The 26,729-nt window shown below is 58.7% G+C and overlaps 1 protein-coding gene across 3 annotated transcripts in view; it reads left to right on the top strand.

Annotated features, from left to right (window-relative positions):
- Window positions 1-26,510, top strand: part of SULT4A1 (sulfotransferase family 4A member 1) — a 33,001-nt gene extending 6,491 nt beyond the window's left edge. The window contains exons 2-7 of one of the 3 annotated variants that reach the window (XM_068561646.1): window positions 12,396-12,526; window positions 13,804-13,884; window positions 15,079-15,205; window positions 19,586-19,680; window positions 22,418-22,556; window positions 25,824-26,510. In XM_068561646.1, the coding sequence (XP_068417747.1) occupies window positions 12,396-12,526; window positions 13,804-13,884; window positions 15,079-15,205; window positions 19,586-19,680; window positions 22,418-22,556; window positions 25,824-25,936 (686 nt within the window). In that variant the 3' untranslated portion in view covers window positions 25,937-26,510. Of the gene's footprint in view, window positions 1-12,395; window positions 12,527-13,803; window positions 13,885-15,078; window positions 15,206-19,585; window positions 19,681-22,417 lie in introns of all 3 variants that reach the window. The other 2 variants (XM_068561647.1, XM_068561645.1) reach the window with 2 other exon arrangements.
- The last annotated feature ends 219 nt before the right edge of the window (window positions 26,511-26,729 follow it).

The following is a 26,729-nucleotide window of genomic DNA, read 5'->3' as shown; positions in this document are numbered from 1 at the left end:
CCGTTTGCAGACTCCTCTCATCTGTTCACTGTGGGACTGAACGTCTTCCTGTGCCTCCCTCCTGTCTTTCAGCACTTTAGAGCTGCCACTCCATTGTCTCCTGGCTTGCATCGCTTCTGTTGAAAAGTCAGCTGTGACTCTTTGTTCCTTTTGGAATGGACCTTCCCCCCCCCCCCCCCCCCCCGGTTGCCTTCAAGATTTTCTCTTTATCTTTGGTTTTCAGCGCTTGAATATTATGTGTCTAAGTATGTATCTTTTCAGGGAGGGGGATGCTTATTCTGCTTGGGGCTCTCTGAGCTTCTTGGATCTATGGTTTGATGCCTTTCCTTCTTTTGGATGAATTCTCAGCCATTATCCCTACAAATGTTTCTTCTGTCTTCTCTTCTTTTGAGATTCCAATTACATATGTGTTAGATTGTTTGATACTATCCTATAGCTCTTGTACATTCTATTTTTTCCACCCTTTTTTTCTCCTTGTGTTTCAGCTTGGGTAATTTCTGTTGACCAGTCTTCAGGTCAACACATTTCTGACCAGAGATGTATTATGGCCACAGACGTTAGTTTCTGCAAAAATCCCCTGGTCAGTAATGTGTTAACTGATTCTTCCACTGTGTCAGGTCTACTGATGAGCTCACTGAAAGCATTCTGTATTTCTGTTATGTGTTTTTATTTTTCCTCTAGTATTTCATTGTTTCAATAGCTTCCATCTCTCTGCTGAAGTATTCATCTGTTTATGCATTTTGTCCACCTTCTCCATGAAATCCTTTAACATTTTAATCAGATTAATTTTAAAGTCTGATTCTGTTGATTGTTTTGTCTCTTGACTGGGAGATAGATAGATATATATATATATATATATATATATATATATATATATATATAAATAATATATATAAATATATATATATATATTTTTTTCTTTCCTTTTCTTAATGTGTAGTACTTTTTGATTGAATGCTGGACACAGTGTGCCCGCATTAGAGATGGGAGTCAGTTGTATTTATGCTTGGAAATGGGCCTGGCTTTTCTTGCCATTAGTGTAAGTGGTGAGTCAGTCTGGTACGAATAGGGCTGTGTTTGGGTTCTGTTGTCCCTCTGGGCACTTGAGTGATGACTGGTTTTAATTCCTGTAGCATCACCTTGTGCTTCGCGTGGGAAGCTGAGTTTCCAGAGGGTCTTTCCTCAGTGTTTCTGCCCTACCCTCAGCTTTTGGTCTGAGTCTTAGAGGGGTTTCTCCCCACACCCTGTCCCCTACCTCAGGGGTGGACTGCTGTTACTTGTTGCTCTGTTGCTGGCTGAGAGGGGAAGGTTTTGAGGGGGAGGTCCTCTGTCACCTGGTCCAGCTGCAGCCTTAGGCAGGCTTTGGGTTCCTGGGTCTTGGTAGGGCTTTCTCAGTGATACCCCTTAGTGGCAGCTAGCTCTGCCTTGATGGGGGTGGGTCTTGTGCAGGAAAGAGTTTCACATTCTTCTTTCAGCATTTCGGGGTCTCAGAGCTCCGGGGCAAGTTCCTACCTCTCCCACGGGGCAGAGTTCTTTTCTTTCACCCAGTCTCCAGCCATGTTGGGTCTTCACCAGCGCCCTGGGGGGTAACAGGTTTTGCTGCCCCACCCCCTGTGGCTTAATGCCTTCTTCCCATAGAGGAGAAGAGTCCCAGCAGGTTTCTTTCCTTTTCCTGCAGCCATGATGTTGAGGAACGCTGTCTCCACCCTGCCACCCCTCGTCTTTCTCACGAGCACCTAGTAGGTCTGCAGAAGAGAGTCTGTTTGGTGCCAGCTCTCTCCTTGTGTCTCTTGCTCGGCAAGCCCGCAGTCAGCCTTTGCACTTTGTGGAAATTCCACCTGGATTCTTCTTTGCTGCGTGTGTGGTGCCCGGCTTCTCTTCCTCCTGGCCCGTCCCCCTGGGATTCCAGCCTCTTGGCTGCTCTGCAGCTTCAGCTCTCTGATGGACTTGAGTCAGGTGGGGGTCTGGTAGCTTATCTGGCCTTTGCTGATTAGTGTCGGGCCATGCTCCTCCCAGCTCTCTGCACCCTGGCTGGAGCGGCACTGCTTCCTGCTGTCCTGATGGTCAGGTGAGGCGGTGGGCGTGTCTGCAGCTTCTGGGGGGTCGGACAGGGTCTGGACAGGCTTAGCAATCACTGCTAACAGTGATTCTCTGCTGTTAGCAGGGAGCGGGGACCCAGCTGGGGCTTCTGGAGCACATTAGGGCAAGTGCAGGGGCTGTCAGGAGGCAGAAGACCCCCCGAAACATGCTTTGCAGACTTCCTGGGGTTTTCCGGAAGCTAAACAAGTCATTTCCAGAGGGGCTGGAGAGCCAGAGAGGCTTGGGCTTCCAGGTGGCTCTCGTGAGGCTCAGCTCAGCCTGGGATGAGCCAGGGTCTCCTGGGCCCCCCACTCCCACCAGCGGCAGGCCGTGGTCTGGGTGATGGCACAGATGCTCGAGTCTGCATTGATCCTTCTCAAGCCTCAAGCAGACTGGGAGCTGAGAGGGTGGCCTGTCTCTGTGCCGGGGACGGGGGCGGGGGGTCCTGTCGTCCTCAGAGCTTCACGGCCAGGGATGTCCCTTATCAGGTGAGGAACTGAGGCCCGAGGAGAAGCGGGCCCGGGTCCTGGGGGCAGAGCCCACGGGGGCTGGCTCCGGGGCCCCAGCACGTGGGTCCTGGCATTTGATCCATGGGCGGTCCTCCCCTGGGGTGCGGTGGGCAGACCTGCTGGGACGGGCTGAGTCTTCCTGGGGTCCAGGCCTCAGGAAGCGGCCGAGCTGGGATTTCAGATGTGGGTGGCCTCTTGAAGCTCGTGCCCACGTGGTCTTGCCGTTGGTGGTTTTGCCTCCCCCGTGGGAGGGGCGAGGCCCGGCACGAGGAGGGGATGAGCCTGGGGCCTGGAGACCTGGAAGCGGGGCTCGTTGTGGAGAAGTGAGGTGGGAGGAGGTCTCAGGAGGCGCGGCAAAGCGGAAGCCAGGAGCGGTGCCCTCGGGAGATGGGTGGGCACAGCACGGGGGTCTCCCTAAAGAGGTGGAGGCCGGGCCTCACCCATCAGCTCCTGCTCCCCAGCAGTGGAGGGTGCTTGGGGCCCAGTGAGAGCGGGTGCAGGAGCTCCTCGTGTGGGGTCTGCCCACCGCGTTCCAGGGCACCGAGGTGGGTGGGTGTGCGCTGACAGGGTCTGCTGGAGGAGGTGTTGTAATGACCTAGGCCCGAACCTGATTTGGGGCAAGGCGCTCAGCCTTCCTGAATCTCCGTGTGCTCCTTTTCAGATGGGGTGATGTCTCGCTGGGCTGTTGGGAGGACTGGACGTGATGATGGGCGTGGAAAGCCCTGATACGCTGCTAGCCCTTATTTTCATTTCTTCTCTTTCATTTCGGCTCCACTTGGAGCATTTTCTGCCTGTGGCTGCGTAAGAGGCCGCCCAGACTCAGCACCTAAAGACAGCGGTTATTACTGTAGCCCAGGGTCCACCGTCCTGATCTCAGCCCGTGCGTCTGCGGGCTGCCTGGGGGCCCTGCTGCAGGCTGGTCGTGGCTGGGGCAGTTCTCATTCAGGTGTCCCTGGACCAGGAGGCTAGCCTGGGAGTGTCCTTCCCTTGGCGATGCTAGAAGCACAGAAGAGCAGGCGGGAACGTGCAAAGCTCTGTGCCTTCGCTTCCCTGCGTTGGCTACAGCCAGTCCCTGCCGTGCCCGCGATCATGGGGACCCTCTTCTGGGAGGGGCTGTGAAGCCTCAGGGCAGACAGTGTGGATGCGGCAGGGTGGAGAGCTGGGACTCCTACTGCTGTACCCCCCGCCCCTCCCTGATGCGCTACGTCTCACTGGTCCATGCTCCTGTCCTTCGGGTCCCAGGTCGAAGGCTGCTGTTTAAGAGGAGCCTTCCCAGACTTTCCCAGACCCTCCTGGAGGTGGGGCCTCTCCCTCCTTGGGGAGCCGCCCGCTCTGCCTGAGGGGTCGGCAGCCTCTCAGTAGGGGGCTGTGTGCGGGGTCCCGAGTGTGTGTCCGCATCTCCGAACCCAGGAACCTGAGAGCTAAAGGCCTGGGAGAATTTCACCCTGAGGAAACTGAAGGCTGGAGCCTGGTGACTTCGTCAGGCCCCCAGAGTCGCTGCAGAGCGGGGCTGGGAATGTGGGCCCCAGATTGCCAGGCCTCAGCAGCAGGGACTGTGGCAGCCAGGGCTGTCTGGAGACGGGCAGCCTCGCCCCCTGGCTGTCGGTCCAGCTGTGTCACAGCAACTGACATCGTCCCCCAGGAGGGACAGTCACACCCCGTGGCCAAGTCTGTTTCCCCTCTGTGTCCAGCAGGGCCCAGAGCACAGGCCAGGCTCACTTTCCAGGGTCCAGCCCCTCCTCCCTCTGTCTCAGCCTTGCTCCATCCCCAGCTGGGAAGTGGTGGGGTCTGAGGCTAGAGCTTTAGCCTGGAAGTGAGAACATGTGGCTTGTGGCCTTGGTTTTGCTGCCCACTTGCTTTGTGAGCCGTGTGTGCTATGTGTATGTATATGTGTGTGTGTGTGTGCTGTATGGGTGTGGTGTCTGTGTATATGTGTGTGGGGGGTACATGGGCATGGTGTGTGTGTGTGTTTGCTGTATGGGTGTGGTGTCTGTGTGTGTGCGTGTGCGTGTGGTGTGTGTATGGTGTATGGGTGTGGTGTCTGTGTATATGTGTGTGTGGTGTGTGTGTGTGCGCATGTGTGTGGTGTGTGTATGGTATATGGGTGTGGTGTCTGTGTGTGTGTGGTGTGTGTGTATATGGGTGTGGTGTCTGTGTGTGCATGTGTGTGGTGTGTGTATGGTATATGGGTGTGTGTGGTGTGTGTGTGCTGTATGGGTGTGGTGCTGTGTATATGTGTGTGGGGGGCACATGGGCGTGGTGCGTGTGTGTGTGCGTGTGTGTGGTGTGTGTATGGTATATGGGTGTGGTGTCTGTGTGTGTGTGCTGTATGGGTGTGGTGTGTGTGTGCTGTATGGGTGTGGTGCTGTGTATATGTGTGTGGGGGGCACATGGGCATGGTGTGTGTGTGTGTGTATGTGTGCGTGTGCGCGTGTGGTGCGGTGTGTCGAAGCCCTCTGGTTCTGGAGTCAGACTGTTCTGGGTCCTGGGTTCACGGCCCGCTCGCGTCTGTGGCCCCAGGCAGTTCACCTCCGAGTCTGCTCTGCCGCGCGTGAGACGCGGTGGCGGAGGCCGCTGAGCCGCCTGTGCGGCTCAGCGGGGGAAGGGGCCGTGTGAGCTCCTGGCACAGCACCTGGGACGCTGAGCACTGCCCTCGGCTGTCCCTGGGGGCCTGCAGGGCACCTCGCGTGAGCCGACGTGGGCCTCTCGCCCTGGCTCCCATCCCCTTGCAGCCTGAGGCGGGAGCCGTGCCCGCCCTTGTTGGGCTCCGTGCCCCCTGAGTGTCAGGACTGTCTCGGGAGCTGAGCCAGCCCACGTGAATGTTCCCAGGACGGGGAGGTGCTCAAGGAGAGCGGCTCCCTTTGCTCCTTCCTTTCCCAGGCGCGTGTCCTGGAGGCCTTCTCGGTGCCTGTTGGGTTAGCACGTGCCACCCCTGGCGAGGGGCCTGCGGGACCCCAGGCCCGGCTGGTTTGGCAGCTCCGTGGGCTGCAGCCTCAGGCGCCGCAGCTGTTGCTGTGTCTGAGGCAGCTGGACTGAGCGCGGCTGTGACACCTTGATGTCCGGGGCCGCAGAGTGCCGTGGGGCAGACTTGAGCCCGCCTGCTTATCGCTGCTTCCCCTTCCAACCTCACGGCGTGGCGATCGAGGAGTGGGAAGCTCTGAGGCCCTCCTCCCAGGGAGGAGGAGAGGTGGTGACTGTGGATTTTGGGAGCTCAGATGTGGGCTCAGTGTTAGCTGACTTAGCAGGTAGAGAACCTAACGCCAGCGGGGGGGGGGGGGCAGCCGGCACGCGAACCCCTTCGCTGCAGGGCCCCAGGAATCGTGCGCCTGGCCCCTCAGGGTGGCTGCCGTGATACGGGGAGGCTGAGAGCAGGCAGCTGTTGCAAAGACGGGTTTCTCTGGGGGAAGTTGATCCAGAGAAGCTGTGGGCTTGGGGATGCCACGCAGAGCTACAGGCTGGGGTGCAGTGCTGAATGGGAAATGGGGGTCAAATGAAAGCTACACGCTTGAAAGGGAGGTTCCCAGCACCCTCCCCTCCTTGGCTTCTGGGATGCCTGTGGTCCCCCAGGGCAGAGAGTGGAGGCATCTTCTCTGGAGAAACTGACCCCAAAGAAAAGACTTACAAATACTTGTGTGTGGGCATCTCCCATCTCAGCTGTGAAGGCACCCAGGCTGGGCTGTGTTTACAGACACATGAAGCCCTGCAGTCAACAAGCCTTGTCCTGGACAAGCCTGGACGCAGATGGCTGCGTCCAGTGGCTCGTTCTTACCTGTGGATGGACTCAGGGTCTTCAGATCTTAACGTCTCCAACGTGAAGGACAGAGACCTGCAAAACAGAACAAAACAAAAAACAGCAAAAGGAGCTTAGAGGAATCAAAGACAATGTACAGAGCAGAAGAAAACCTAAAAACCAAACACTACCTGCACTCCTTTATTTTTTCTTTTTTTAATTCTGCTTCTAGTTGCAAATCCCTAGTATGTAGAACTGTGATTGATTTTTTTTAAAATTAATTAATTAATTAATTAGGTGCGTTGGGTCTTCGTTGCTGCGCGCGGGCTTTCCCTAGTTGCGGCGAGCGGGGGCTACCCTTCATTGCGGTGCACGGGCTTCTCATTGTGGTGGCTTCTCTTGTTGCGGAGCATGGGCTGTAGGCGTGTGAGTTTCAGTAGTTGTGGCTCACGGGCTTAGTTGCTCCACGGCATGTGGGATCTTTCCAGACCAGGGATCGAACCCGTGTCCCCTGCATTGGCAGGTGGATTCTTAACCACTGCGCCGCCAGGGAAGTCCTGCCACCTGCACTCCTAACTCTAATATCGTCAGAGAGTGAAGACAGGTATTGTAGTTGAAATTTTAAAAACTCAGTTGTGAGGTTTGGGTGGTCAAGCAGAGGAAATATCCCAGGAAGTAGAACAAAAATTTTTACAAATTGATGACAAATGGGAGCAAAAAGATAAGAAAAAGTGGAAGATCTCAGAGTTGCAGAAGGAGAGAACAGGGAGAATGGGAGAGAGAAAGTTATTGAAACCAGGATTTCCAGAACTCCAGGACGGGAGTTTAAGACTCCCCTTGTGTCTGAATGTGCTCCCGGGCACCGTGATTGAGTAAGAGACCCTGCTGAAGCACTTAACTGTGAAATTTCAAACCTGAGATACAGAGAAGATTGCAAAGCTTCCTGAGATAAGAATGGCCACGTTCAAAGGACTAGGAACGAGGACCTCAGAGTTCTCGACACAGCATTGGCAGCTGGACGACGGGAACAGTGCGTTCAGGGTTCCGAGGGGACGTGGTCCCCAGCCTGGAATTCCATACCCAGCCCAACTGCCGGTCCCGAGCGAGGTAGAAACAGGCGCTTGTAGTCCCATACTGTCCCACACAGTTGTCACGGTCAGGAGGCAGCTGGGGGTGGACTCTGCCACCGTGTGCACGGACACCAGCGAGGGGCACACGGGTCAAGGGCGCAGTCCATCCAGCCCGAGGGAGATCGCAGGAAGACAGTCGTGGGGCGCTGAGCGGCAAGGGCACCACCCCAAGAGATAAATGGGATTAGAGCACACCTCCTGCATTTGGCCGTATGGAGAGGGTTTGCCACAGAGCTGGGGAAGGAATTATTAATAGGTACATGGAACACTAAGCAAGCAAGCGAAGGAAACACAAAATGTTGTGCAAAAAAGGCAGTGTAATCACTACATGATGTACTTTGAATTAGACTGAAAATTGTCCCGGGACCGTGTCGGGGGAGGGAAGCCTGCAGGCGGGAACGTGGCTGGGTCGTCGTCTTGCTCAGTCAGAAATCAGTAGCCCATCAAAACATACAGATCGTGAAACAATGATGTAAGCACGTCAGAAACCTGAGGGAGAATGAGAAGAATGAGCAAGGGTTTGCTCTGGACGTGGGAGTGGGGTGGGGAGGGGACCTGGATTTTCTGTCCTGAGTCTTTTGACTTTTAAACTACGTACGTGTGTGACTTTGGTAAATAATAAAAGTGAAAATAAAAGAATTCCAGGACTTCCCTGGTGGCCAGTGGTTAAGAATCCGCCTCCCAGTGCAGGGGTCACGGGTTTGATCCCTGGTCCGGGAAGGTCCCACATGCCGCGGAGCAACTAAGCCCGTGCGCCACAACTACTGAGCCTGCGCTCTAGAGCCCGCGAGCCACAGCTACTGAGCCCGCGTGCCACAACTACTGAAGCCCACGCGCCTAGAGCCCCTGCTCTGCAACAAGAGAAGCCACCGTAATGAGAAGCCCACGCACTGCAACGAAGAGTGGCCTCGCCGCAACTAGAGAAAGCCCGCGCGCAGCAACGAAGACGCAACACAGCTGAAAATTAATAACAATAATAAAAAAAAATTCAAGGTGTTCAGCCCCAGGATCCTGGTGGTTGGGGGCTCAGTTCTGACTGGTTCTGACCCTAGAGTGCTGGTCCCCCCGTCCGCGGAGTTCTGGTGGGAATTTTGATGGGCTCCACCCCAGCCTTGTGGCAGGTCGGACTGGACTCTGGATCCCTGGGGAGTTCCGCCCAGAACCCAGTGGTTTCCTACGGGTCTTGGCCTCAGAGGTCTGGTGTCAGAGTCACTGCCGACGCTGAGGTGCCACCCGGGCGTGAGTTCACTGCTGTCAGCAGAAGCACGTCCGTGAAGGATTGCATCACGTCTGTTGACTTGAAAACGAGCTGTTGGAAAGCGTGTGGCTTGTGTTACTCCCTGCCAGGCGGTCCCGCCCACCCGGCCAGCCCTGTGTGGTCCCGGGTTGAAGGCCTGGCTGTGCTCCGCCTCGCCTCGGACTTGCTGGGCGGCGGGCTGGCCTCCCGGGCGCCTCTCCCCGGGGGCTCCGGACGCAGGGGGATGGTGGGGTGGGGGCTGAGGCCCCGCTTCGCCCGCACCTGCGGGAGGGGAGGCCCCCCGGCGTCCTGCTGCAGCAACGTGACGGGCCTCGCACAAGACCCTCCACCCGTCCCCCCTCCCCCGGGGGTGCTGGGGAGGCCGAGTAGGGAGGTGGAGACGTGGGCTCCCCCTCCGGGGTAGCTCTCCCCTTTCCAGCTCTGTGACCTTGTGCTGGAACCTGAACTCTGAGCTCCCTTGTCCATGCTGGGGGTGCTCGTAAACCCTCCCTCTGCCGTGTGCAGCCCCGCAGGCAGAGCGCCTCCTGTGGGCTCTAACGAGGCTGGTCTTCCGGTGCAGATATTTAATGGAGGCACGGATGGAGCTTGTGGAACTGACATGTTGATATTGACGTAAGACATACCAACGAGGTCTGTCTGGGTCATCACCTGTAGGGGCTGCAGGGGTGGGCGTCCTGAAGACCTCCCTGGGAGAGGCCTGTTTTGTGGAAGCTCTGCGCACAGTCCGATTTCTAAGCGCACGGACCCGCCCAGTGCAGCTGCCCTGAGCTGCTGGGTGGACGGGCCTCACCAGGAGGAGCGGGCAGGTGGGAGCTACCCACCGGCTCTGTAACCCTGGGCACAGTTAGGCCTCAGGAGCCTCATCTGTAAATGGGGCTGGTGGTCCCCGCCTCTCAGGTTGGCGTGAGGGTCCTGTGGTTGAGGGACAGAAGTTCCTTCTGATTGAAGAGCCGCCACACCACTTTCTTCCTTCAGGGCCTTTGCTCCAAAGCCGTCTCCTCAAGAAGTCTTCCTTGATTGACATATCCCCTTGAACAAACCCAGGGTTTGTTCGTGCATTCAGAACAGGTGAACTGAGCCTGGCCATGTGCTGGCTCTCCTGGCAAAGAACCAGACAAAACCGCTCGTGCCCCGTGGAGGGCGGCGGGGTGGGAGCCCACAGAGGACCGTGCAGGCTGTTCCCGGACTGTCGCTGCAGCGGGGACCGGGGCCGGGCGAAGGGTGCTCGTCACGTGGCTGGTCAGGGGAGCGCTCACACCTGGAGGAGCTGAGGGAGTGAGGAAAGGGCTCCGGGCACGGGACCAGCCAGGAGGCCAGTAGGAGCTCTGGAAAGAGAGAGAGGCGGGTAGAGAGGGCATGGGGCTTGGAGTGTGGCCGGCAGGCCTGCAGGCCAAGTTGGAGACCTTGCTCTACTCCTTGGAGGGTCCTCGGAGGTGCTGCGGGGTCCTAAGAGGAACGGGGTGCCCTCGTAGGTCCCTGTTGGGATGGTCGGGTGGTCTTGGCTGCTTTTGTTGGGCTGAAAGGCGGGTGAGCAGGGCAGAGGGCTGCGGGGCCTCCAGCAGCGCCCCCAATGGAAGGGTCGCTCCGCGCTCACCTTGATGGTAGGTGGGCAAGGCGGGCTTTGGGGGGGCAGGAGGCAGGGGCACCTGGTCTGGCGGGGCGCTGGGCAGCAGGTTCCACGTGGGCCGGTGCGTGCGGGGGTCAGCGTGGAGCTGGCCTTCGGGGCGGGACTGCTCGAGGCCCCGGGGGAGTGTGTGCAGCTGGGAGACGAGGGGGCAGCGCTTTCAAGGGGCGGGGGGAGGTGAGGAACCAGCAGCAGGGACCGATTCCCCCAAAGCGAAGGGACCGGAGTGGTTGGGGAGGAGGACCTGGCCAGCGTGTCTCTTCTGAGGGGTCAGACGGGCTGATGACCGGGCAGGCCCTGGCTGGCTGCGGTCCCAGCGTGGAGCTGAAAGCCTGGACGGAGTGGGGCCGCGCAGGGGCTGGGGGAGCGCAGAGAGCCGCCTTTCTCCCCGGGCTCCCTCCCTGCCGCCCCGGGGTGCTCGCTGGGGCTCTGCCCTTGTGTGGTCGGCCCACCGCGTGTCCCGACCCAGGCCCCTGCTTTTCCTTCCTGCACAGATGCTGAGATGTTGGGTTTGCCTGCCGTGTGCTGTGTGCTGGGCCCGGGGGTGTTGGCGGGGAGATGGCGCTGTCACCCCTGGAGTGAGGCCGTGCAGTCGGTGTGGTAATTGGGAGCATTGTAAGCAATTCGCGCCGGGCGAGGATGAGTAATGGGGGGCCTGGGGGTCTGGGAAGGCCAGCTTGCTGGAGGAGACGACTTGAAGCCGCTGTGCACAGGCTGCGGGGTGAGGGCCAGCAGGGAGCCTCCCGGGGAGGGGAACCCGCACCCCAGGGGGCTGGTGCAGAGAACAGGTGAAGGGACCACCGGACTCCAGTGTATGGACACTGGGAAGCTGCAGAAGGGTCTAGGCTGGGAGCCATCCACCCTGAATCTGAAATTCGCTGTTCATAAGGCACAGAAGGGCTGTCCTCGAATCCAAGCTGCGTTGCTGGGACAGCCCGTGGGGTGACCTGAGAGGAAGGAGTTGGTGGGCAGGGCTGCAGCTGTGGTCCCACGAGCGAGGGAGGTGTCCTCGACACACACACGAGCGCTCCTGTTCCCTGGAGGGCCTCTCTCCGTCTTTGTGGGCCTGGGGTGTCACTGGGCTAAGTTGTCCCATCTCCATGCTGGCTGGACCCCCTCCGTCTTTCTCGGGGAGCAGGTTCTGCTGACCGCAGCACTGGGCAGACAGGTGGTTTTTCCTTTGAATTGAATTATGCCTTGTATGTGCGTACTTCCATGTAACTGCCACCAGACCAAGACAAAGAGCCACCCCGGCACCCCAGAAACTCCTTCATGTCCTCTTTGAGTCGATAACCTTCCCCCAAAGAACCACTGTCCTCACCTCTGTCGCTGCAGCTTACTTCCCCATTCCGGAACCCAGTAGGAATGGGAACATGCAGAATCACACAGCAGACGCCCTTTGGTGTCTGGCTTCCACTGCTGCCTAGTGTCGCATTGTCTGAGTATCCCGGCTTATTCATTCATTCTGCTGCCGACCGATGTTTCCGTTGTTTCCAAGGTTTGCTCTTCTGCGTAACACTGCAGGGTTGTTCAGGTATGCTTCTATCGGTGTTGTCTTGTACATTCCTCCGGTCACAGGGCATACCTGTGTTTCACTTTAGTAGGTACCAGTCGACATAGTTTTCATTGTAAATCATAATTGGCTGGCGAGTCATTCCCCTGGACCTTCATCACGCCTGGGTAAATGAAAATTCAGCTTCTGGAAGCCCAGGACTGAGAATCGTTCGCTCATGACAGTCCTCGAGCCCTGGGGAGGCAGGCACTGTGTGTCCTGTTCACTCCTCACAACAGCCTTGAGAAATCTCCTGCCGGCGTTTAGTGCCAAGAAAACAGGAGCTCAGAAAACCTGGCTCACCCGCGGTCACCCCGAGAGGTGGGATTCGGGCCAAGGTCTCACGCCTAGGCCGGTGTTCTTCCACTAGACTCGAGGCACTCCTGGGACGCTGCACGCCCCCCAGCTCTGCGGCCCTTCAGCCCTTTTTCTGGGCGGCAGGCGCTGACCCGAGAGTGGGGCTGGCCCTTGGGCTTCCTCTGGGCGCCCCTCACTGGGCTTCTCTCCCTCCAGGCACCAGCTTGCTGCAGGAGGTGGTCTATTTGGTGAGCCAGGGGGCCGACCCCGATGAGATTGGCTTGATGAACATCGACGAGCAGCTCCCGGTCCTGGAGTACCCACAGCCAGGCCTGGACATCATCAAGGTGGGCTCTGGGCAGGTGGCAGCAGCCCACACGACCCCCTTGGGGCCTTTCCACGGTCGCACCCTGAGTGACGGTTGCTCCTGAGGGGTTCCTGGGGGCCTCCTGGGTGGAGGGAGAGCAGCGAGCTCCTGGGACCCCCAGGTAGCTGGAGGTGGGGGGGGAGACTGATGGGCCTGAGCTGGTGGCAGTGACCCTGGAGCTGAACCAGTGGGTGACGTGGGTGGCTTGGAGGGGAAAAGGAGGCAGATGCCAGGAGTAGGGGAGATGGCGGGGAGTGTAGGGGTGAGGGGCCTCCCGCTGTGGCTCATCCCATCTGTTGAGGGTGGGATGTGTTTGCATCGAACATTTGGTGTCAAGAGTGAAATAAACATTATTCCCAAGTCCCATCCTCTCTACCCCTCAGACAGATCTGGAGTTTTTTCTCTCCATCCTCCCCTCTGCCACCTCTTCGTTCAGGCCTCATTTCCTGGGTGGCCCACCTGTCCCTCCTCCCACTAGACGAGCATCCTGAAATAAGCTCTGAGAATGCCCCCCACCGCCGGGTCGTTGTCCCGTGTAAGCCGGTCTCTGCACCCCAGCCTCCAGCGTTGGCCCACCTGCGTCCAGCCCCCCCCCCCCCCCGCCCCTGTGCCCGCCACGGTGCTGCAGCCCGTGTTGACCCGCCGCTGAGCCTTCCAGTAGAGCTGTGTGGGCCCCCGCCGCGGGCTGCCCTGCTCTTGGCTTTGGGGTCCCGCCGAGGACTGAACTGACCGTGATGTCACAGCCCTCGCAGAGTTGAGGTCCCAGTGAGGGAGCCCCCAGGACGGGAAAACTGAGAGTCCTAGTGGTTGAAGGGCGGCCACGCCAGACGGGAGCAAAGTGGGACGGGGCGGGGCCTGTCGGGGAGCGGGGGGTACGTCTGAGTCAGGGAGCGCTGGCCGAGGGAGGGGCCGGGCCGGTCCAGGAGCCGCAGGAGTTCTGTGCTGAGGCTGACTGCGGGGCCCCCTCTCCACGGCCGCTCCAGGCTGCCATCGTGGCCCACGTCCTCTGAGCAGACCCCTGACGGTACACTCTGACTCAGGCCACGGGGGCCGAGGACGGGGACCGCGTCGGCTCGTGACTGCCCCCAGGGTCCAGCCTGGGCGGGGCTGGGGGGCCCTGTCTCAGGTGAGAAGGTTGTTCAGGGTGCAGGTGGTGCCGGTCCTGACTCGTCTGCGGCCCCGTCCGCCTGGGCCCCAGAGGAAGGCTGAGATGAGCGGCGCGTGTCCTCTGAGCGCCCCCCCTCTGCCCTGCTGCAGGAACTGACGTCCCCCCGCCTCATCAAGAGCCACCTCCCCTACCGCTTCCTGCCCTCAGACCTCCACAGCGGCGACTCCAAGGTAACCCCGCTCCCCGCTGCCCCCCGCGGCCCCCGGAACCAAGAGGCCCATGTGCCAGTCCAAACGGTGGTCTTCACAGGCCCAAGTGCTCAGACAACCTCGGTGTGCTAAGAGCGCTGGAGAGGCTGTCCTTGACCCCGTGTCTCTAGCATTTTATCCGTGCTGCTCACTTTCGCTTTTCCTCACAGCTGAACTTGACCAGCCAGAGCCCAGCCTCTGCCCATTGAAGGCCTGAGGACTCATGGCTGCTTTCACTGTCTCTGATTTTTTTCCTTTTTTCTCAATTGCATTAGACGTATGAGGCCTATAATTCTCATCACCAGGGCCAGGTCTATAAGTTTTCTGTCTTCCGCTGATTTTAAAGTAGTGCCAGAGACACCCCAGTGTTCACAGCAGCACTATTTACACTAGCCAAGACATGGAAGCAGCCTGAGTATTCATCAATGGATGAATGGATAAAGGAGGTGTGGTTTATATATACAGTGGAATATTACTCAGCCATGAGAAAGAACAAAATTTTGCCGTTTGCAGCAACATGGATGGACTTGGAGAGCATTATGCTAAGTCAGAGAAAGACAAATACTGTTTGATATCACTTATATGTGGCATCTAAAAAAAATACAACAAACTAGTGAGTATAATAAAAAAAGCAGCAGACTCACAGATATAGAGAACAAACTAGTGGTTACCAGAGGGGAGAGGGAAGGGGGGAGGGGCAGGATAGGGGTAGGGGATTAAGAAATACAAACTATTATGTATCAAATAAGCTACAAGGATATATATTATACAACATGGGGAGTATAGCCAATATGTTATAATAACTGTAAATGGAATATAACGTTTAAAAGTTGTGAATCACTCTATTGTACACCTGTAACTTATATAATATTGTACAGCAACTATACCTCGATTAAAAAAAAAAAAAAAAGGAGTGCTAGACAACAGAAATATACTAAAACACTCAAGTAGTTGTCCTAGCTGATGCTATTGCGTGGACAGGAGTACATCTCTGCTGAAACAGAATAATAGAGAAAAAGCATTTGGCCTTGGTGCCCGAGGGGCTGACTTTGCTGTTGGAAACGGGGTCAGAAGAGTGGGTTGTAGGTCAGCGGAACCTGCACAGGGCGGCCTGCCTGGGACGGAGGATCGCAGACTAACCTCGTCCGTCCCTCTGTACCCCCCTCCCTCTTGCAGGTCATATACATGGCCCGGAACCCCAAGGACCTGGTGGTGTCCTATTACCAGTTCCACCGCTCCCTGCGGACCATGAGCTACCGAGGCACGTTCCAGGAGTTCTGCCGGAGGTTCATGAACGACAAGTGTAAGTGCCTGCGTGATGTTACTGCTCGCTGAGCACCCGTGAGTCCTTCGCGGGGCCCCCAGTTCTACAGTAACAGCGGGGTTGGCCTGCTTTCCCGCTGGCGGGCAGAGGAGCTGGGGCTGAGGGCTAACAGGAAGCTTGTCCGAGGTCGAGCTAGTGCCAGACAGAGCGGGTGTCCCACGCTGAAGCCCTTGTCTCTCGCCACATCCTTGGGGTTCTGAGAAGTTCCCCAATTAAAAGCATCCCTCTTCCTGCCTGGATTCTGAGCAGTGCAAACGGTGGCCCAGATACCGCTGTTATCGGTGCCTGAGGCCAGAGTGGAGGCTGTGGCTTCATGGGAGAGCCCTGTGGGCCTTTAGCTGGACTTGAGGGTCAGGCTTGGCCCCCAGCCCCAGGCCCGTGTGACAGGCGGGGTGTGCTCTGGGGGAGGGGGAAGGCAGTGCTCTGGGCAGGAAGCTTGTTCCCGGGGGAGAGGGGTGAGCTGGGGCCGAGCGAGCCAGGGCCCTTCCATGTCTCCCCTCCCCAGGGCGGAGTGGGCCAGGCAGTGGACCAGGGGGGGAGCCGTCCCCTTGGCAGTGGGGTCGGCAGCTCATCACTGCGGTTCTGTTCCCCGCACCCCCGAGGTGGCTCCCCCATCGCCAACCCTGGCTTCTCTGGGCACCCTTCTGTTTAGAGTTTGTGCCCAGGAGGGTGTTTGTTTGTTTGTTTGTTTGTTTGTTTTTATAAATTTATTTATTTTTATTTTATTATTTATTTATTTATTTATTTTTGGCTGCATTGGGTCTTCGTTGCTGCACGCAGGCTTTCTCTAGTTGTGGTGAGCGGGGGCTACTCTGTGTTGTGGTGCACGGGCTTCTCATTGTGGTGGCTTCTCTTGTTGCAGAGCACAGGCTCTAGGCACACAGGCTTCAGTAGTTGTGGTGCGCTGGCTCAGTAGTTGTGGCTCGCGGGCTCTAGAGTGCAGACTCAGTAGTTGTTGCTCCGCGGCATGTGGGATCTTCCCGGACCAGGGCTCGAACCCGTGACCCCTGCATTGGCAGGCGGATTCTTAACCACTGCGCCACCAGGGAAGTCCCCAGGAGGGTTTTGAAATGGGTCTTACGTGCCTGTTAATTAAACCTGCACCCAGACTCCTCTGCACCCGAGTCTAAAGACACACTTCCTGTTTTATTTCCCAGCTCAAGTAGCCCTCAGCCTCGTTGTCCATCTGTTGTCCAACCCAGTCAGGGCTTCTGCAACGAGGTCATGGGACGGGATGGGGTAAGGTGCATAATGGCGGTCCAGGAGTACAACACCCCTAATTTAAATGGGTGGCCCGACTGGAGCTGCCTCCTGAGCCTGGCTGAAGACCAGGTCCTCCTTAGTGCGCTGCCCGTACCGCCTAAAGGCCCTCTCTTCCCTGCCCTTGAGTCTTTGCTTCAGCTGGGACTGGGAGGAGGGGCCCGGGTGGGAGGGGACAGGCGTAGGTGGCCCCAGCAGCTGTACCCTGAGGCCCCTGGAACCTGCTAAAGGCCTCTGTCCAGCTTCCTTTCCCCCCAGCCCACCCACCACCTGGCTCAGGCCCCTCATGGTCTGCCAGGCATTTGGAGCAAGCCACTCCTGTGGTTCCCAAAGCCGTATTTCTAAGTCCCACTTTGCACCCCTGCCTTTATAGAAGCAGTCACCTGCATGGGGACAACACTGTCGTAGACAGCGGTGTCCACCAAGCTCAGACTGCCCTGCGGTGCAGGGCTGAAAGCCTCCTGCTCGGGCCAGAGCCGTTAAAAGTTACCTAGTACAGGCCTCTCCGCGCTGTGAAGGTCACAGCACTGCCCGGCCCTGAAGTTCAAGGCTGCACGCACTGGCTGTGGTCCCGCCAAAGCCTCTGCACCCATGTACCTAGCCTCCCCAATCCTGTTTATTCTCTGCGCTCCCGCCCAATTCCGGCTCTCGAGGAGGCTTGCCTTCTCTGTCCGAGGTTCTGAAGAACTTGAAGAATGAAGTGCAGAAGGGGCAGTGAAATGATGCTGTTCGCTAACAGAGCGAGGACACGCTGCCCGAGCCCTGACCTGCACGCTGCAGGGCTGGGGGCCCCTGGGGCCATGTGCCTGGGGGACAGGAGCAGAGTGGAGGAGTCCCTGTGTGTGACCTCTGTCCTGTCACCCCTGTCCCCGTGCAAGTGACCCTGTCCTCATGTCCTCGCTGTCCCCGAGTCACCCCCCGTCCAGCCTCCCCCGTCCCCGTCCCCAGCCGCCCTGGCTGTCTGTCTGCGAGTGTTCTCTGGGAAGGAGCGGCGTTTTCTTACCTCCGTGTCCATGCCCAGTGGACTGCTCGGCCCCAGGGCGCGGCTCGCCTGGTCTGCGTGCCAGCTGTGGGCCGAGACTTGGGAGACTCTGCTCGGGGCCCCGAGGTCATCAGCCTGTCCGTGAGCTGCGCAGGCCTCTTCCTTCTCTGGACTCGCCCTTGTCCTGTAAAGCGGGAAGGCCGGCCTGTTACGTCCCGCCCTGTGCGTGCATGGAGCGGGGATGTGCCAGGCCTGGAGTCCAGGGCCCCGCAGCTAGAACTTTGCCGTGGGAGCGCCGGGGCCCAGAGAGGGCCAGGATTCACCCAGCGGTGGGTCTCCAGCAAGGCCTTTGGCTGAAGCCTGCCCTGTGTTGGTTCATTTCCGCCCCCTTAGCCCTCCCCTTCCAGAGCTCCCCGCCCTTCGTTCCGCGTGAAGTGCTGGAGGGGCGCCTAGCTGGCCCGAAGAGGGGCTTCTGCTCTGCTCTGGTCCCCAGGGCCCACCCCTCAGCGACCCCTGACCCACGCCTCCATCCCTCAGGACCTCTCGTCAGGCTGCGGGGCCCAGGCTGCTGCTGTGCTGCCACCTGCTGGCGGGATGGCAGGCTGATGTTGTCGGGTCGCGCTGGCTGGGACCCAGGCGTTAGGTCACCCCTGTTTTCCCAGCCTTGGTCACGCGTGTAAGTGTAAGAGGTTGTCAGCACCTTGAGGTGTGCCTGTGCGGGGGCAGGAGCAGCCCTACCACTCAGGGGACTCCGCGCTACAAGTAGGACCCTCGCCGGCGCCTTGCCCGTCCCACCCCGTAGAGGAGGACGCACAGGCGCTGTCCCTCAGGCCCTCCTGTACTCGGGGCTCTCGGCGCCGTGGCAGCCCTGGGGGGCGGCAGAGAGGCTCAGGGCCCGCCGGCTCTCACGGCCAGTGAGGAGATGAGGGGCCGGCCGCCTCTGTCCCGAGCCCGTGTCCTTCGCCCTCCGCCCTCTGTCTGACCTTGCCACCTGCTTCTGACCCGCTCCGCGGGCCCCCGCGGCCACTTCTTATGTCTGTAAGGCCCATTTGCAGGCCTTGCCTCTGTGTGCCGCTTCCCCTGCTGCCTCTTCCCCTCGGCTGCCTGCCCAGCCCTCACTGATCCTTCGAGGCCCGCCCGCGTCCGCGGGGCCTCCCTCCCAGTGCCGGTCACTCCATGTCGCCGTGCCAGTCTCCTTGGGGCTTTGCCGCCAGGCCGGGAGCTCCACTGCAGGGCCCAGTGTTTGCGAGCTGGACGGGCGCTCGGGCGAGTGAGGACGCAGGCAGCAGGGCCACCACCCCTGCCTGGCCCCTGTTATCCAGCCGGACCTGCTTCCCGACGCCCAGCAGGCCCAGGGGCCCCCATCTTCTTCGGCCGAGACCTTCCTCTGATTCATGTGGAAGCCCCCTCGGGAGATGTCCTCATAGCGATGGGCACATCAGCGTGAATCGGCAGTGAGAATCAATCGTTTTTATGAAAAACGTTGCAAAGCAGCCTGGCCACGCTGATCTGTGTCTCTGCCTGTGTGACCTCAACCCCACACCAAGGCCCTAAGGAGCGCGGGAAATGCGAGGGCTGGGGTGTGGGTGTGACCTGTCGTCCTGTCCTGCCCAACCTCGTGTGCCAGGACAGGGCCCGCTGCCCCTCTTCATCCCCGCGCCTTCCTGGTTCTGCCTGGTTCCAGGATTCTGTCTGTGATGCGCTGGCCTGGCAGGCACCATTCGCAGCGCTGTCTAGAGCCTCCGCACCCCATCCTAGCCCCGACAGCAAAACTCACTGGTCCTGTGTCCCACTTCCTCTGGGCGTCATTCTCTTCCCGGTCACCCCTTGTTAGAGAAACTCACGGGTGCCGGGTACCGTCCATACCCCCGGAGGACAGAGGCTTCCACGTAAGAGTCGGGGCTTCTGGCCAGCCGGGAGGCAGGGGCCGAGGCATTGGGCAGGAGGCCAGGGGACATGGCTCATCTGGGGGGCTGCCGGTGGAGCCCAGGGCTTCCTGAAGCACAGCTGCTGGGCAGAGGAGGGGAGCCTTCTGGCAGGGAAGGCAGGGAGCAAGGCCGCCTCACACATGCCCGCTCCCTCCCTGTGACTGGTCACCTGTCCCCTTGTCTCCACAGTGGGCTACGGCTCCTGGTTTGAGCACGTGCAGGAGTTCTGGGAGCACCGTATGGACTCGAACGTGCTTTTCCTCAAGTACGAAGACATGCACCGGGTGAGTGCCGTAGGGGTGAGCGCCACGGGGGTGAGTGCCATGGGGGGTGAGTGCCACGGGGGTGAGTGCCACGGGGGTGAGCGCCACGGGGGTGAGTGCCATAGGGGTGAGCGCCACGGGGGTGAGTGCCGTAGGGGTGAGCGCCACGGGGGTGAGTGCCGTGGGGGTGAGGGCCACGGGGGTGAGTGCCGTAGGGGTGAGCGCCACGGGGGTGAGCGCCGTAGGGGTGAGGGCCACGGGGGTGAGCGCCGTAGGGGTGAGCGCCGTAGGGGTGGGTGCCACGGGGGTGAGTGCCGTAGGGGTGGCACCACGGGGGTGAGCGCCACAGGAGGCAGCTGCCGGCCATGCCCTCAGTCTCACAGCCGCCGCCCCCAGTGCGGGCGGGCGGGCAGGGCCTGCAGCGCCAAGACCCCGGGCATCAGGGGTCACAGTCGGACTCAGGAGTTCGGGGTGGACCCAGGGTCCCCCTGACCAGTGTTTCGCCTCCAGCCGGTGCTGGCCCCCTGGGCCTCTGCCCTGCCCTGGCCCCCGGCCAAGCACAGCTTCTGGGTTGGTGGCATGCGGTGCTTTCGAGAGGCCCGTTTATTGTTTTTCTGCTTCAGCAGCAGTGGAGCGATAGCCGGACTCACCCTGCTGCCACCCAGCACCCTCTCCGTAGGTGACCAGCTTGGGGCAAAGGGCTGAGATGGCAGAGTCCGAATTTCTCGTCCCAGCCTGTTTGCCTTAGGGTGGCAATTCTCAAAGTGCTGACAACCCCGGCGGGTGTACCTGTGAATCGATTCCTGTGACGAGTTCTTGAGTGCCTGGCACAGAGGGTGACGGGCACTGGGTGGTGGTTGAGTGCATGTGCCGGGCTGGGCGGTGGTGCTGGGGCAGCGAGGCAGGACGTCTTCTGTGCCCTCGGGAAAGCGAGGTCTGGAAGGGGGGCCGGCACGTCCCGTCTCGGCGTCAGTACCGTCGTCCTCAGCACGTTGAGAGCCTCGCTGTGTGCCGAGCGTGTGCCAGGTCCCCTTGGTCCTGGAACCCCGCTGCCCCCTGCCGGGTCTGAACCCTGCCGCTGCCCGAGCAGAAGTGCTGACGCCTCTCCTTTCTCAGGGCGACAGTGCGAACCTGCCCCAGCCCAGCCCTCCTCCCCACAACGTCCTTCCCTTTCCTCGGCTCCTCTTTGCCGAGGGACCTCAGACTTGTCTCCGCTCCTGAGCCCCTCCAGGCAGGCTCACCCCGTCCCCAGGCTGCTCTGTCAAGGTCACCACGACCCCCGTGTGTCTGGGTCCCTCGGTCCCGCCCTCCTAGCAGCAGGTGACAGGCAGTCGGTCACACTTGGTCGTGCGTCCCGCATCCCTGGATGCTCCCCTTGACTCCTCCATGGCAGCAGCCCTGCCTCTGCCCCCAGACCTCGGCTCTGGTCTCCTCCATCCACACTCCCTCCCCTGGTGGCCTCAGCCGGGCCTCGGGCCCGCAGGCCCAATTCGGACCCTCTCCAGGCTCATCTCCGTCCACCCACTGCACCTTTCTGCCTGGGTGTGTGGTGCAGATCGCAGACGTAACGTCTCTAAACCAAACTCTGGAGGGGTCCCCTCGGGTCCTCCGTACTTTCACCCGTCTGCATCCAGGGCAGCGGCTCCGTCCTCCGCTTCTCACGCAGAAGTCTGGACTCATCCTTGACTTCTCCCTCTCTCACACCTGGCCTTCATTTCCCAAATCCTGTTGGCTCTACCTTCAAAACGTATCTCTTGTGTGACTGTTTCTCCCCAGTTCTGCCCGTCTCCCTGGCCCAGGTCGGTGTCACTGTGGCCTGGGTTTTCGCAGCCTCCCTGCCTCTTCCTCCCGCCCCACCCCCCGCCCCCAACACGAACAGTAAAATGCACTGGATGATGATAAATGCTGAAAAATAAAGCAGAAAAGGGAAGTGCTGGGGAGGGGGGTGGCAGGTTTAAGTGCAGGTCAGGGAAAACGTCACTGATGGGGACAAAGACCTGAAAGAAGTGAGGGAGTGACCCATGTGGACACCCGGAGAAGAACATTCCAGACGGGACACAGCAAACTAAAGTCCCAGAAAGAACCCGCCTAACAGGCCGAAGGAACAGCATGGAAGCCAGCGTGGACCCGGCTGTCAGGCCCCTGCAGGTCGGGGTGCGGGTCCGGGTGTCTGCCCAGAGGGACGTGGGCCGGAGTGAGCAGGTGGGCGGGGCCCCTCCGGAGGCTGTTGGGCTGCGCCCGTAATGCTCCGCTCTCAGGAATGGTGCGGCGATGGGGCCCAGAGATGGCTTTATGTCAGCAAGTCAAGTAGAGCTGAATCTTGCTTCACACCAAGCCAGCTCCCCCTGCCCGGTGGGGCGGGCCGGCCCTGAGGCCTGCCTGGGGTCCCTAGGGTCTCCCAGTTCTCCCAAGCGCCAGTCTAGATTCCAGCGGATGGCGTGGCGGGACGGGGAGAGTGTGAGCTGGTCTTGCTCCTGGCGCAGTTCAAAGGGCTTTTCCTTCTTGCTGCTGTTTAAGATGACTGCAGCTGTATCAGGACCTCACGTCTGCTTCCGTGGGACCTGGGTTTGAATTCCAGATCTGCCACTTGAGAGCGGAGTGCCCTTGGGCAGTTTCTAAACCTGGATTTTATTTCCAGATGAGGCCAATTTCAGGCTTGTCTTGAGGACTAAGTAAGGCTGTGGATACAGTACCGGAAGTCGTGTTCTGTAAAGGCGCCACCTCCGACGGGCTCCGGCGCTCTGCTCTTGTCTTCCAGGACCTGGTGGCGATGGTGGAGCAGCTGGCCCGGTTCCTGGGGGTGCCGTGTGACAAGGCGCAGCTGGAGTCCCTGACCGAGCACTGCCGCCAGCTGGTGGACCAGTGCTGCGACGCCGAGGCCCTGCCTGTGGGCCGGGGTACGCGCCCCGCCTGCCCCCCCACCCCTTCCCTCTGCCTCTGCCTGGGGCCCCGGGGGCCTCGTCCCCCTTCCTGCCGCTGTCCTCGCGCGTTCTGGACCACAGTCCCCCCACATCAGGGTTCCGCTGCCCTGAGCCTCGTTTCTCCAGAGCCCTGTGTTCTTCGAGGGGCAGGAAGGTAACCCGAGAAGTGTCGCTGAGGCTCCCCGGAGCTCCCCGCTGGAGCTGGCCTTGTCACCCCGCGCACGGTGTCGGAGTTACCCTGGGGATGGGTTGGGGGCTGTGGTGTTTAGAAGCGCAGTGCGTGCACGTGGCCTCCTTGAGCTCCAGCTGGCCCGCGGGAGTCGAGGGAAGAGGGTGGGGAGAGTCCGTGTGCGGAAGGGCCGTTTCCCTCCATCCCCCAGGGGAGCTAGCAGCGCGGGGAGGAGCAGCCCCGTCGGCGGAAGGGGTGTGTGTGTGTGTGCGCGTGCGCACGCATGTGTGTGTCTGTGTGTGCGCGCGTGCGCACGCGTGTGTATGTGGTGTGTGTGTGTGTGGTTGTGTGTGTGGGGTGTGTGTCTGTGGCGTGTATGTGGGGGGTGTGTGTGTGTGTGGTGTGGTGTCTGTGGCGTGTATGTGGGGTGTGTGTGTGTGGTGTGTGTGGTGTCTGTGGTGTGTATGTGGGGGGTGTGTGTGGTGTGTGTGTGTGTCTGTGGTGTGTGTATGTGGGGGGTGTGTGTGGTTGTGTGTGTGTGTGTCTGTGGTGTGTGTATGTGGGGTGTGTGTCTGTGGGGTGTGTGTCTGTGGTGTGTATGTGGGGGGTGTGTGTGGTTGTGTGTGTGTGTGTCTGTGGTGTGTGTATGTGGGGTGTGTGTCTGTGGGGTGTGTGTCTGTGGTGTGTATGTGGGGGGTGTGTGTGGTGTGTGTGTGTGTGTCTGGTGTGTGTGTGTGTCTGGTGTGTGTGTGTGTCTGTGGTGTGTGTGTGTGTATGTGGGGTGTGTGTGTGTGTGCGAGAGAGAGCGCGAGCGAGCAGGAAACGCGGGCCTCAGCCGTCACAGAGGCTGGCGCTCCCTCCCGGTGCGAGAGCTGTGTCTTGCGCATGAAGCAGTTTGAGGTGAGGCGGGAGTTCCGGGCGGGAATCCTCCCCAGACCCACCCGGGTTGCTCTCCGTGCCCTCAGGGCTTGTGGTATTCGAGGCTGCCTGACTGTGGAGCGGCTCGGGCACTAAAATCCCCGGCGCCGCTGGGAGCTGCCCGAGGCCCGTGAGCCAGCCCTTCAGCAGGAGTCGCGCCTGACCGGTTCCCGGCTCCCTCGGGTGGTGAGAATGTCCGAGAGGAGGGCCCGGAAGCGACGCCGGACTCTGCAGGCAGCTGCCTGGAGCGGAGAGAAGCGCGGGGCTGCGGCCTCGCCTGGCCAAGCTCGGGCCACGCCTTTGAGCTTCTCCGGCCTTTGGTCCTTCCTCTAAGGAGGGCCGGTCGTGGCTGCCAACCCGCTTGGCTCTCAGGGCTGTTCTGAAGGTCAGGGGGCGAGCGCCTTCCTGTAAAGGCAGGTGGGCCGCTCTCCAAGAAGACACTAACAAGCCGCGTCACCCTGCCGTTTCGTTCCTGGCTGCATCTTCACAAATGTTTATTATTTAAAATTTATTTGCTCTTTTTTATTTTGCTTTCGCTGTGTTTTGTCATCCTTGGGTGTGACCTTCTCCAGAATTCCCCCCTTCGGTTCATTTGTGTGGTTAAGAAGTGTCGAGAACATACTGCGTGCCCATATGCTTCTTCCGATGTGTTTGCTTTATCATCGTTTACCTTGGTTTTGCTTTATTTCAGTTCTTTGATTTTGTTTTCTTTTAGCATATTGCCTCTTTGCTCAGAAGACCTCCTTGCGTTGGTGAGAATGCAGGGGCTTGAGTAGCCAGCTGCATTGCTTAGATTTGATTCATATCACAGCATAAATTGCACTGTCTTGATTCCAAATCCTAAACCAGGTGGGTGACTCCTTTCATGAGCTCTCAGCTGCCTCAGCTGAGAAAAATAGTCATGGGAAAATATATTTATGGTGTGATTGGTCTAGAAGCTTTTAGTTTTGTCCCTTAGGTATCATTAGAGGGTACCAAGAGCAGTGTCTCTTGTCTTTTCCTCTCCAACACTGACATATAATTTTTCATCACCGAAGAGAAAATCCTTGTCACTTTGGATCTATTAGCTCAGCATTTGCAAGGTTGCAGTTTCATATGTGAGGTCCTGCCAGGACAAGGACGACTGTTAATAACAGAGCTAACGAAGGATGTTTGCTGGAGACGGTCAGAGCTCTGATCTCAGAGATGCTGACGGTGAATAGAATTCTAAACGGGCATTTCAGTCCCCCGAGGCGGTTATATAAAAGCACAGCCCCTGCTCTCCGGGTGACGCGTTCACAGCTCCTGTAGGTGGGAGGGCGGGACCCTCACTCGTGACATCTTCACAGTCGCCATTCATATGTGACCAGAACAACTGGAGATTTTGTAGTTAAGGAAAGTGGGTTCAGCAGTTTTCGTCATTTTGAGCTCTCTCTTCCCTTCATAAAGGGATGGGTAGGCCCGTGCCTGCACATCAGCCTGCACTCTCCAGGCTCCCTCACATCTGCCAGGAGGAGGTCGCATTTTCTGACCAAGCCTCGCTGAGCTGTGGCTGTGATGGAGTGGCTGGGGGGCCTGGGACTCGTTCTGATGTTGAGTTGGGAGCTCTGACCGTTTTTCTCCCTTTAAATTCCTCCCTGACGATGCACGAGCAGGCTTCTCGAAATCTTCACCCTTGACCTGGTCAGGCGGCTTCCTGCTCACCACAAAACATTCTATCTACCTTTTTGGATGATTTTTTTTTTTTTCCTTTTAAAATTCTCCAGAAGCAAATCCTGCCTTGGTGGAGCTGTTGAGCCGTGAGTGAGTAGTGGTGTCACGAGGACCCAGAGGCACATGGTGCCCAGGGCCGCAGATCTGTTCCACAGACACTGTCTGTCCTCTGCGGTGTTGTGACTCACCCGCTTTGTGCCTGGTGCTGGGGATTCAGTGGTGGATGGGCAAGGCCCGCAGCTCTGCACATTTGTGGTGCTGGGCGGAAAGCACATCGGGATGACCAGACTCAGGGAAGAGGGTTCAGCTGGTCTGTAGTTCACGTGGCCCATCCTGCCCCAACAGGCCAGGTTCAGAGGGGTCCGGGAATAGATCTGGAACCTTCCAGATCCATTTCCTGTGGTTTGGTAGCTGGCCTGACAGCAGGTGAATTCAGCACATTCTGCTGTTTTTTTGTGTTTTAGGAAGAGTCGGGCTGTGGAAGGACATCTTCACTGTCTCCATGAACGAGAAGTTTGATTTGGTGTATAAACAGAAGATGGGAAAGTGTGACCTCATGTTCGACTTTTACTTATAATAACAGCAACAGCAAACTTGCATGCTCACAGTACCCAGACACTAATAGCTCAAAGTCCCGTTTGCACTCATTTGTTACTTGCTGGACAAGCTCTGGAAGCGGTGTAAGACACGGCGCAGAAATGGAGGAAGTGGGGTTATTTCCGATCCAGAGCAGCTGTCTCGCCTTTGGAATTTGAAGTCTACATGTCTGATTACAAAGATTGCGGTTCTGATGACCTGGACCATACGTATCCTGTCTGTAACATATGCAGCTAGAATGTCTACCTTTTACAACCCACATTATTTATTGTATTTTATAGAGCTTTTCACTGGAAATCTAAATAAATGTCAGTAAACCAAATAAAAGTTCATTTCCGAGGGACTCAGGAGCGAGCCACACCCGCGAGGTAGGAAGATCTCAGGGTTGACTCTTTGTTTTTGTAGTTTTCTTCCGGAAGGCACAGCCATTCGGTTCTTATCTGGTTGTGAGACTCTGGTGCGGACCGAGGGTGAGTCGGGTGTCGGGGGGGGACCTTGTTTCTTCTGGTGGCGTTCAGTTCTCAGTAGTCACCCTGGGATACAGCAGGAACTGTTCACTGGGGCGTTTTCAGAGAGGATGCCCTCCTGCCAGCGACCCCCAGCCAGTGGCTCTGAGGCTGATGCGGAGGACCCGGTGGGACAGGCGCGCGACGCGGCGACCGGAGAGCCCGCCACAGAGACACTGAGTCCACTCGGAACCTGGCTTTTCGTTCCGCAGTCTTACTTTCATTCCCCAAAGCAGAAACCTGCTTATGTTGGCAAACAGATGATTG

Source organism: Eschrichtius robustus, chromosome 13 (genome assembly GCF_028021215.1).
Source record: "Eschrichtius robustus isolate mEscRob2 chromosome 13, mEscRob2.pri, whole genome shotgun sequence".
In the NCBI taxonomy this organism is placed as follows: Eukaryota; Metazoa; Chordata; class Mammalia; order Artiodactyla; family Eschrichtiidae; genus Eschrichtius; species Eschrichtius robustus.
Note: the sequence above shows the minus strand (reverse complement) of the source record. Positions and strands in the feature narration are given on the sequence as shown.